We start from the raw sequence: 12,080 nt of genomic DNA, 5'->3' as shown, positions 1-12,080 counted from the left end.
GTCATCTCAGAAACGGGTGTTCCCTCCTGGTTGTGAGAAAAAGAGGGGTGAAAACTGAGACAGGAGCCAAAGAGCAACATTAATCAGGGACTTTCTAATTAAAATAAATCTCTTGCTATTCCTGTTCACTCTAAGGGGGCTTTATGGCGGATACCATCCCAGTTGTTTGTACTCCAGCTCTATAACCTGTCCACCTTGAGCTCTATATTTGAAAACTCCATCAGGGCGAGTTCTAAGCATTAACTCACAGCAAGGGTGGGAGATCTTTTTCAGCACATTCCAAGGATGGCCGCAGCAAGGGAAGTGAATTTTACCACTGTTCAGTAGGCTATTTTGTGTGTGTGTCACAAAAGGATTCAGGGGAAATGTTCTAGGGTGCACCCTCAGTCCATGTGGAGCATCATCTAGGCCTGTCATGCCTCCCACACTGAACCAAAAGTGCAGCCATGGGTTGCTGTCTCCACAGAAGGGTGGAAGCAGATGACACAGTCTTTTGGGGAAGCTGGTCTGCTTCTGCATTCCTGACCTTCTGACTGAGGAACCTTTGATAATGCCCAGATCTCACCCTGTCTAATTTCTTGTCAAGTAGCTCAGTTCCATCCTGTGGCCCAAACAGAAATACAGTGGTACCTCAGGTTACATACGCTTCAGGTTACATACGCTTCAGGTTACAGACTCCGCTAACCCAGAAATAGTGCTTCAGGTTAAGAACTTTGCTTCAGGATGAGAACAGAAATTGGGCTCCAGCGGCGCGGCGGCGGCAGGAGGCCCCATTAGCTAAACTGGTGCTTCAGGTTAAGAACAGTTTCAGGTTAAGTACAGACCTCTGGAACGAATTAAGTACAGGTACCCTGTAGTGGGTTAAGAGCAGACCATTGAAATTAAAAGTCCTGAATTAGTAATGTCTATTATTTCCAATGGTTCTACACTGAGTAGGCCTAGTACTGGATACAACCAAGTGGACTTTTAATTCCACTACAGTTGTTAAGCAGGTTACAACTGCCATGTTTGACTGCTTTGCAAAATGTCATGTAATTATTTTTATATACAATAAAGCTTTAATGCAGTAATCACACAGTGTGCGTTTATTGCATTTCATCTCTTTCTAACTTCACTGCTAACATTAGATAGATAGACAGAGACAGATATCAACACACACATACACATGTGTACACACACACACATACATACATACATACATACATACATACACACACACACACACACACACACCCATCTTGGGATAACAAATCATGCATCTGATAGTGGACTTTAAAGTTAAGTCACGGTGGTGATTTCTACATGACAAACTCCTCTGAACAGAACACTTCTCAGTCTCCACTGATTCTGCTACATCTGTGCAGCAGCTGTAATAGGATCATGCAGTCATTCCAGTGCAAAGATACAGTCAAATTGCCAATCCCCAGAGCAGCTTGCAGTTGCATCTCTGCCTGATGTTCAGGAACACAGGAAGCTACTTCGTTTGACTCAAACTATTGGTCTATTTCAGGGGTCCCCAAAATAAGACCTGTGGGCTGGATAAGGCCCGAGGGACTCGTTTATCCGGCCCATGGTGACCCCCGCTACCCGCTCTTACCGGCGCTGTGCTGCACGGCTGCCCACTTCCGGGTTGAAGGAGCACTGGAAATAGCTTGTGCGCATGTGCAAGTGTTATTTGTGCATAAAGGTAAAGGTAAAGGGACCCCTGACTGTTAGGCCCAGTCGTGGCCGACTCTGGGGTTGCGGCACTCATCTTGCTTTATTGGCTGAGGGAGCTGGCGTACAGCTTCCGGGTCATGGGGCCAGCATGACTAAGTCGCTTCTGGCAAACCAGAGCAGTGCACGGAAACACCGTTTACCTTCCCGCCGGAGTGGTACCTATTTATCTACTTGCACTTCCTGCTTTCGAACTGCTAGGTTGGCAGGAGCAGGGACAGAGCAACGGGAGCTCACCCCGTCGCGGGAATTCGAACCGCCGACCTTCTGATCGGCATGTACTAGGCTCTGTGGTTTAACCCACAGCGCCACCAGCGTCCCGTTATTTGTGCATGCACAAGCATTATTTCCAGTGCACGTCCGGGTCAGAGAAGGCCCGTGCACATGCGCACAAGCTATTTCCAGTGCTTACCCGGAAGTGCGCCGGAAATAGCGTGTGCGCACTCGTATGGGCACGCGCTCGCCCGCTCGCCACGTCATCGCCGCTGGCCTGAGGCGCGGTAAGTTTGCTGACCCCTGACTCCATTCAGTCCAGCATTGTCTACTCTGACTGGCAGCAGTTCTCCAGAATCTCAGGCAGAGGTTCCCCCCATCCTCTGCTCAGCAGTGCTGTCAGAGCTGGAGTTTAGGGCAGAGGTCCAGGGCTCTACTCAGCAGAAGAGGCCCCCAAATGCAGCACGTTTTGAGGCAAGTGACCCTATACTTTGCCACTTAGAGAGGCAGGGAGCCCATTTATGAAGTCCAATTGACATAGGAACCTTCTGCATGCAAAAACGTGTCCTCTGCCAGTGAGAGACAATCTCTCCTTTCTCAGCTGGGCCCCTTTCTAATCAGGAAATAGTATTTCATGCAGAAACAGAGGCCTCCTTTGAGGGCGATTCTTGCTCCTATGTGTTCAAAAAGTGAAACCTTTTCAGGAGAAAAAGAGTAACAGTGGGCATCCAATTTTAATTAAAGGGATCGAGGATGAATTGCTACTGTGATGTTTCCTCCAACCTACCTCGCATCACATTGACAGAAATCAAAAATTTACATATGCAAACCAATTCAGGCAAAAATGTGGCCTAGAAATCAATTAGAAGAGTTGTCACAACATTTATTTATTTATTTTAAATGGGACAAGGATGATAATAGCAAAGCCATCAAGAGACCTGGCGCACTCTGTTCACAGCGCTGGGGGAAATGTTAAAATCCACTCTCATCAGTTGCCAGCTTTTAAGACCTCAAAGCAATATTGCAGCAAAGGAATCCAACATTGTCACTGTCACGGCTAAGGCTGTAATTTCCAAGAAATTCATTCAGGCACATGCCAAAACCACGAGGAACCAAAAAGGAAGGGTATTTCTGCCTAGTCCTATGAAAAACAAATCCTAGAAGAACCAAGGGAAGAGGGGGAAATCTAGCCAAAGAAACATCACGGTTACATTAGGCTGTAGTACTGAACATAAATACCCTGTTAAATAGAAAGATAAGCTATCCTCCATCTCTTGACACGATCCTTGAATCTTTATTAGTTGCCAAGCAGACAGAAACCCAACAGGTGAAGGCTTTCTCATCTCCATGCTGGACAAAGGTGCCCTTGCTGAATTTAAAGGCCTTCAAGAAATGGGGGGAAGAAGAGGGGAGGCACCTGGAAAGGAATAACAAATAGGCACAGATGTTACGGTATAGCAGTTTGAGCGACAACACCCAAACTGTGCGCCAAACCATATGAAAGAACAGTTTGGGGGGGGGGAACTAATTCAATAATGAAAGGCTCCACAGGGGGTTTTCAATAGATCTGCTGCTGGACTGTGGTCTATCTCCTCTCACTTTTCACAGGTTGCTTCCAGAAAGCTTGTTTATTGAGTATCCATCCCAATTTGTTTGACTATAGAGATCAGATGAAGTGGGGAAACCAAGGTTTGTTCATTGCACCCTCCAAGAATGTCCATTGTCACATAACGCTAAGTCAACCCATCTGATTTGTTTTGTCCCTGCCAGGGAAGAGAAGGGAGTAGGGAATGTTCTGTGTTCGTTCACAGTAAACCCAAATAAGCTATGGTTTGCCACTATGTGCATACTGGGCTGATAATTGATCTGTGCTTTAATACCCAGTGGGTGTAGCCACTAATAGTCCTATTCAGGGTAGGCCCATTGAAATGAATAGCTCTCTTAGGGTCATTACTTTCAATGGGCCTGCTCTGATTAGGTCTAACATTGCATACAACTCCTGGTGGGTGGGTGGGTGGAGGGGGCTTAGTAATGGTTTTTAATGACAGGTGGGAGGGCTAGATTGCAAACTCTCCTAAACTGTAACAAGGCTGCTGCACCAGCCTCCTGTCTTGGAGAATTTCAGAGAAACATAGATAGGCTAAATATTATAAGAAGAGCTCTCCTTGATCAGATCAAAGGGTTCGACTTGGTCCAGTGTTCCATATCTTACAGTAGCCAATCAGATGCTCTTAGGAAGCTCACAGCGAATGCAAGCAGACATTCATATTCTCCAGCAACTAGATATTCAGGGGTTGAGAGCCTCATGGTGGATGTTCCATTCAGCCAACACAGCTAATAGCCATTGATAGCCTCTCTCCCTCCTCCTCCAGGAATTCATCTAATTCCCCTTTTAAAGCCATCTAACAGAGTGGCCTTCACAGCATCTTGTGGCAGCGAATTCATACATTAATTATGTATAGTATGAAGAAATACTTTCATTTGTCTGGCTTCGGCCCACTGCCAACCGATCAATTTCATTGCATGACCCTGATGGAGATTTGATATATGTATGGCTATAGATTGATAGATACAGCTGTGCAAACATTCTCCACGCTGTGCAGAATTCTATAAAGTTGCATTCTTTTTTTTTTTTGCTACATAAAGCAGTCCCAAATTCAACAAATCTGTTGATAGGCGGGTGTTTTTTAATTTCTTACTGGAATGAGAAAGTTGGTGATGTGTGAGGCCATATTTACCATTCCCTATTAGTCTATTAGTCAAATCTTCTATTTTGCACTTTTGTTTAATAACTATGTTATTCTTATTTTTCTGGAGAGAGAGAGAGAACTAGCTGTTGTATGCAGTATTCCGAGTGCAGCTGCATTCTGGATTTATATAACGGCATGACAGACACTGAACTGTCTTAAATTCATCCCCAGTTCCAATAATCCCCAGCATGAGATTTGCTTTTTTCACCAACGCTGAATGCTGAATTGACAGCTTCATTGAGCTAACTGCCGCAACCCAAAAAAACAGTTTCCTGGTTAGCCCCCACCAATTCACACCCTTTCTATTTATATTTATACCAATTTACTAGGGGATGCACCCCTGTTTTCTCTGCTTGCCAACCCTGTCACCCCACCAGCCCATTCGTCAACTGTGTTTCCCCTCCACAAGACAACCCCCCCTTCCTTTACACTTCACCCACCCTTTCACTGCTCCCCATCCAGCTCACCCCCACAGCTCATCCCAACCCATTTTAAAGGATGAGACATTTCACAGAGTGGCTTGCTAAACCATTTGATGAAGCACCTCTCCCCGCTCTGTAAACCCTGCTGCTGCTGCTGCTGCTGCCACCACATTTAAAGGAGGGGGTGCTTCACAGAGTGGCTTGCTAACCCTCTCTGTGGATTGATTTTTCGCCTGGGCCATTGCTCGCCTGGGCCACCTGCCACCATAGCTGCTCACTGGCTCACTTGCCCGCCATTTATCATGCTGGAGTTGGGGTGGCCCCCTATTGGTCACAACACAAACTCCAATATGACAACAGCATTACATTTTTATGTACAGTGGTGCCTCTAGTTACAAACTTAATTCATTCCGGAGGTCCGTTCTTAACCTGAAACTGTTCTTAACCAGAGGCACACTTTCGCTAATGGGGCCTCTTGCTGCTGCTGTGCCACCGGCACACGATTTCTGTTCTCATCCTGGGGCAAAGTTCTCAACTCGAGGTAACTCTTCCAGGTTAGTGGAGTTTGTAACCTGAAGTGTTTGTAACTCGAGGTACCACTGTATTTAGGAAGATATGTCAAATTAGGGCCATTCTGCCCCAGGGTGCATCACTTTGAACCCCAACACTTGGAGTGCCCCCCCCCCATTGTAGGGTGAACAAATGACAAACAGGAAGATGCATACACACCCTGCAAGCAAATCAGGAAAGATGCAGGATTAATGCTCAAAGCAGAAGAACCACTCCGTAAACGGAACAGAACAAGTGTGTGATAAAGATCAGACAAACTCTAACCACCACACAAGCTTTGTGCAAACAAATCAGGATGAATGCAGGTCACCTGGAGAAGTGCTTCCTTAATTTCAACTTAATTTATGAGGTTTCTCCAAGCCCAGTTTTAAGACATCCTTCTGGAACAATTGGCTTGGGTTAAAGCCAATTAAACTACAATAGACAAATAATTTGGGAGGGACATTTTTAGGCCCCCAAGTCATATTCAAATGTCTCTTGGGGGGTAGTAGAATGTCCTAGAATAAATCAATTAAGTGTGATGTTAGAGGAAAGGGACTCAAGTCTCTTCTTCTGGATCCAATTTTATGGGAACATTCCCCCCCACCACCACCTCAAACACATTACACTGAAGAAGAGCCAACCATCATATGCAAGAGTAGACCCATTAAAATGGATGGACATAACTTACTCAAGTCCATTGACTTCATTGGATCTCCTGCGAGGATTACTAATGTTTGATATCACCTATTGTGATTTCCTATAAGAGAGATGGGGACCCTGTGGTCATCCAGATGTTATTGGACTACATCTGTCATCATCCTTGATTAAAGACCATGGTGGCTGGGGCTGATGGGAATTGGAGTCCCACAACATATGGTAAAGCCTCAGATGCTTGATGTAGAATATCTAGGTTGTAGGTCTCAAAAGGTAAAGGTACCCCTGACCGTTAGGTCCAGTCGTGGATGACTCTGGGGTTGTGGTGCTCATCTCGCTTTACTGGCCGAGGGAGTCGGCGTACAGCTTCCAGGTCATGTGGCTAGCATGACTAAGCCGCTTCTGGCGAACCAGAGCAGTGCATGGAAACGCCGTTCACCTTCCTGCCAGCGCAGTACCTATTTATCTACTTGCACTTTGATGTGCTTTCAAACTGCTAGGTTGGCAGGAGCAGGGACCGAGCAACGGGAGCTCACCCCATCGTGGGGATTCGAACCGCCGACCTTCTGATCAGCAAGCTTTAGGCTCTGTGGTTTGGACCACAGCGCCACCTGTGTCCCTAGGTTGTAGGTCTACTCCTGTGTAAATTCTCTAATGAAAAGTGCACCCTGGGCATGATTTTACCACATATCATTGGGAGGAGGTTTAATATTTATTTAGGGCAGGGAGTTAATCTCTCAATGGATTAAAACATTCTACCCTCAGGGAACACTTTCTGTATTGGCAAGCCTCCAAAACCAACAAATCAAAACCTCTGCCATGGAGCTGGTTCTGAGTTACAGGATTCTGGAGCATGTTCTAAGGTGCACATCTCACAGGAAGCTAGATGCCTTAAGGTCTGAATCAGTGTAAGGCAGACTCCTGCACATTTTAACACTTTACTCAGAACCATAGGGACTAGAATCTTATTGTATGTTTATGAGAAGAGCCATAGTTCAGCAGCAGAGCACATACTTTGCATGCAGAAGGTCTCAAGTTCACTCCCTGGCATCTTCAAATAGGACTGGGAGAAACCCCTGCCTCAATACCCTGGAGAGCTGTTGCCGGTTAGTGTGGAAAACACTGAGATAGAAGGACCAATAAGGTATAAGAGCAGCTACTTCTCTTACTAGTCTGGTAGACACAGAGAAGGAGGAACTGTGGGCAGCCAAGTGAATGGACTAGAGGAATAAATGTAGGGTTCCATCACTGCTATGGTCCCAGAACCTAGCAGCAATCCAGACTCAGAGGCACCAACTAGGGAGCTGGACCAAGCTCAGGGCTCTGAGCTGGCTGCTGTAGATCAGAAGACCACCCCTTGGGAGGATGTCCCATACCACACAGGGCCTCTTGGGTCAGAGGCAAGACCCTCACAGATGCCATCTCCTAAGCCCGAGCAATGCAATGCCTCCCACTGTACCTCACCTGTCCAACAACACATGGTACATACCACACAAGAGGCTATGGGATGGAGGACGAGTGCCCATCTCCAGGGCAGAAAGTTGTCCCTTTAAAACTCTGAAGTTCTCTACAAGGGGGATGAGCCTGAAGAGGGACTCTGCAGTTAAAGCTTTTAAAGGTCCCCATCTGCAGCAAGTTGCTCACTCAGTGCTCTCTGTGATCCTGCAACCCCTGGCCAGCCTTACAGATCTGGTATTGGACCAGATCATGAGGATCCTTGCTCCACAACTGCCACAGAAACCATGTGGGCGGCCAGAGGGTGGAAGTTTCCTCCTCCTTGCCTAGCACAGAAATGAGAAGGGCCAGTAGTTCTAGTGAGCTTACTTACATGCATGGGTGTAGCCAGGGAGGACAGGGGGGCAGCTGCCTCCCCCCCCCAAATCAAGTAAACAAATAGAAATACTTAACTAACCAATCTCATCAAAGATAGCTCGGTTCTGCCCCCTCCCCCACATAAGCCTGCCCCCTAACATAAATCCTGCATACACCCATGCTTACAAGGTGCCCTTACAGCATTCTTGTGGTGGAGGCAAATAAGTTAGGGGAGAAAACACACTGCCTTACCAGCAAAGTCAATGGTTCAGGATGATGGGAATTGTGGTCCCACAACATCTTGGAGGGTGGGGAGGAAACACCACCCCTGCCTTGTTATATTCAATCCAAGGGTGGCCCTGGCTGTCAATCTCCTCCTCCTCACTCTCAGTGTTGCTCTTGTAGGGCTCAGCAAGGAGGAGAATTAGGGCACAACCAGAATTAGTTGTCTCTGCTTTTCACTGGCTGTGATTCCACCTGTTATGGGGTCTGTCTCTGCCCATCACTGGCTCTGGCTCCACCTCCTGTTGGTCTCTTTGCCTTCAGCCCCACCAGTCCCAACAAGCACCAGTCACCATTGGGGGCTATATGCAGTTCCACGTCCAGTTGTAGCTCCTCAGTGGAAAGAAAAGTGCACTCTGCATGAACTCAGAAGCACACATTCTGAGATCCCCGTCTCTCCCAAACTCAAAAATGAGGCACTTCTTTCTCAGCACTGGCCTCAGTCCCTTTTTCCTTCTAAGCAGATCTCTCCAAACTCAGACCCTGCTGTTCCCAATATGCACAAACGATATACTGTAGATATATTTTGCACCGTATAATTAACTACAGTACATAACAGCAGCTTCAAATGGGCAGAACAACAGACAAAAAGCCAATGTTAGTCCTACTCAGAGCAGACTCATTCAAATCAAAGTGCGTGCCTAACTTAGGTTCGTTCATTTCAACGGGTCTACTTGGAGTAGAACTTAGTTGGAATGGAACACAGCGTTAGCAGAGCTTTGAAGGGAACTGAATCCGGGATCAAGAAAGCCAGGTGGGTGGATTTTTCTTGGGGGTGGGGTGTCTTCTTAATGCTGTCTACCTCCTGGGCCTGGTTCGGTTCTGTGAAGAGGAGAGAGCAGGGGTGGACTCGGCGGAGGGGGGAGACAACACCCCAACCCACCGGACCCCTTTTTAAGATCCTCTACTGCAGCAGGCGCTGTGACTCCTAGATCCCAACGTGGCAAACCACTCAATGCAGGTGTGTGGGGATCCGGAGCGGATGGACCGTCCCTCCCAGATGGCTTAATGAGAGACACCCCCTCCCGCCAAGAGATCCAGCCCGATGTTCCCAAAGCGAACACCCCATAATAGCAACATTGCTCCCTTACTTGTCGCCGTCGCTCTCGCATTCAAAGCTGACTCCTTTCCGCAGCAACGCGGCACGCCGGCTCCTCAGCTTAGTCAACGGAGCCGCTTCCAACGCCATCGTCCATACCGCCCCGCCTCGAAAGCCCCGGGATCCTGCGTTGGACCTGGCTGCTGGAGCAACCGGAGAGAGCTGGCCGGTCTCCCCGCTTTCTCTTTCTTTCCCTTTCTCCTCCCTCCGAGCGGCTGGGTCCGCCCAGTTTTGGCGAGGGGCGCACGGAAGAAGTGGAGGAGGGGGAGGCAGAGGAGAACGGCCGAAAAACTACGCCGCCCTCGGCGCCGATGCCTCACCTGGCGCAAATCCAGTCTTTCATTTCGGGAGCGCCTGCAAGCTCTTCCCCATCTCTGGGAAACGAAGGGGAGGAGGACAGGCGCTCTGCACATGTCCAGACGCATTGTGCTTTTTAATCGTGGCTTTAGGGCCTGTGTCTAAAGTATGTCAGGCAAGATGTTGTGTGTGAGAATTAACTTGTTATAATTAAAAGTAGGAATTGTGGCAGGAGTTTGGCAACTTGGTTGACGTTTAACAGAGGATTAGAGCAGGGGCCAGCAAACTTTTTCAGCCGGGGGCCGGTCCACTGTCCCTCAGACCTTTGGGGGGGGCAAACTATTTTTTTAAAAAGAACCAATTCCTATGCTCCACAATTAAAGAACCAATTCCTATGCCCCACAATTCCTATAACCCAGAGATGCATTTTAAATAAAAGCACACATTCTACTCATGTAAAAACACTAGGCAGGCCCCACAAATAACCCAGAGATGCATTTTAAATAAAAGGACACATTCTACTCATGTAAAAACACATTGATTCCTGGACCATCCACAGGTCGGATTTAGAAGGTGATTGGGCTGGATCCGGCTCCCAGGCCTTAGTTTGCCTACCCATGGATTAGAGCAATTGATGGAGGGTAATGCTATCTGTGACTGGAAGCCCTCATGGTTCTGTTCTCCCTTCACTGCGAGAGGCTGGATGCCTCAATACTAATTGCTGGGAATCACAAACGGGGAGAACATTTTTGCACTCCGGGTCTACTTCTGGGCTTCCCACTAGGAAATCTGTTTGGCCACTAACAACAACAACAATTTTATTATACATCTCCTACCCATCTGGCTGGGTTTCCCCAACCACTCTGGGTGGCTTACAGCATATTTAAAACATAGTAAAATATCAAACATTAAAAACTTCCCGATGTCTTCTAAAAGTTATGTAATTCTTTATCTCTTTGACATTTGAAGGGAGGGCGTTTCATAGAGAGGAATTATTATCATTACAGTGGTACCTCGGGTTAAGAACTTAATTTGTTATGGAGGTCTGTTCTTAACCTGAAACTGTTCTTAACCTGAAACTGTTCTTAACCTGAAGCACCACTTTAACTAATGGGGCCTCCCATGGTGCCGCCACTGCACAATTTCTGTTCTCATTCTGAAGCAAAGTTCTTAACCCGAGGTAATATTTCTGGGTGAGTGGAGTCTGTAACCTGAAGCGTATGTAACCCGAGGTACCACTGTACTATGTCAGAACAAGACGCTGGACTAGATGGGCTTTTGGCCTGATCAAGCAGGACTCTTCTGATAAGTTGCCTTAAACCAAATCAGACCATTGGTCGGTCCATCTAGATCTCTATTTTCTACAGCAGGTGTTGCCAGCTTGGTGCCCATGGGCACACACGTGCCCACAGATGCCTTCCGCAGGGCCCCTGCCAAAATTAAGTTAGAAAGAAATACTCCGCTGCATGCAGCGTTGCTGGTTGCTGCACATGAAGGCTGATGAGTCCTGATATGCAATACAGTGGTACCTCAGGTTACATACGCTTCAGGTTACAGACTCCACTAACACAGAAATAGTTAAGAACTTTACTTCAGGATGAGAACAGAAATGGTGCTCCGGCGACGCAGCGGCAGCAGGCGGCCCCATTAGCTAAAGTGGTGCTTCAGGTTAAGAACAGTTTCAGGTTAAGTACAGACCTCTGGAACGAATTAAGTACTTAACCCGAGGTACCACTGTACAGACTCTACAAACTGGCTGTCCTGGGCTTCAGACAGAAGTTTTCAGACCAGTGGGGAGGGGTATTACTCAGAAGGGTGGTGGGAATGGGTGATTGGCAGATAGCTGTGATGAGCCTGTTGATGACTCTTATCGGCAACACAGCTATCTGCCAATCACCCATTCCCACCACCCTTCTGAGTAATACCCCTCCCCACCTTCTCACTATATAGAAGGGTCTGGAAACTTCTGTTTCAGTGTATCTGAAGAAGTGTGCATGCACACGAAAGCTCATACCAAGAACTAACTTAGTTGGTCTTTAAGGTGCTACTGGAAGGAAAATTTTTTTTGTTTTAAAGTGCTGCTAGTTACCAGCTGCTGTGAGTATAGGTGGGGAAAGCACTGTTGTGCTGAGGTTCTGCTTGCAGGCTTTGCATGGGCATCTGTTTGGCCAGTGTGAGAACAGGCTGCTGTTCTGATTTGTTTACATGGCGCTTTGATGACAGCGAGCATTTCCTCTGCCTTGGTCCTGATTTGCTTACAACAGAGGTCAACCCAGAAGCCAT

At 47.3% G+C, this 12,080-nt stretch overlaps 1 protein-coding gene across 2 annotated transcripts in view; it reads right to left on the bottom strand.

Moving 5' to 3' along the window:
- The window catches only part of GARNL3 (GTPase activating Rap/RanGAP domain like 3), a 110,914-nt gene extending 101,129 nt beyond the window's left edge, over positions 1 to 9,785 (bottom strand). The window contains exon 1 of one of the 2 annotated variants that reach the window (XM_081896379.1): positions 9,493 to 9,785. In XM_081896379.1, coding sequence (XP_081752505.1) covers positions 9,493 to 9,590 — 98 coding nt within the window. In that variant the 5' untranslated portion in view covers positions 9,591 to 9,785. The remainder of the gene's footprint in view (positions 1 to 9,492) is intronic. The other variant, XM_081896384.1, reaches the window with a different exon arrangement.
- Positions 9,786 to 12,080: the final 2,295 nt, after the last annotated feature.

The sequence above is a fragment of the Podarcis melisellensis genome (assembly GCF_964234715.1).
Source record: "Podarcis melisellensis genome assembly, chromosome: Z".
Taxonomy (NCBI): domain Eukaryota; kingdom Metazoa; phylum Chordata; class Lepidosauria; order Squamata; family Lacertidae; genus Podarcis; species Podarcis melisellensis.
The sequence above is the reverse complement of the archived record's forward strand: the minus strand, read 5'-3'. Positions and strand labels throughout refer to the sequence as shown.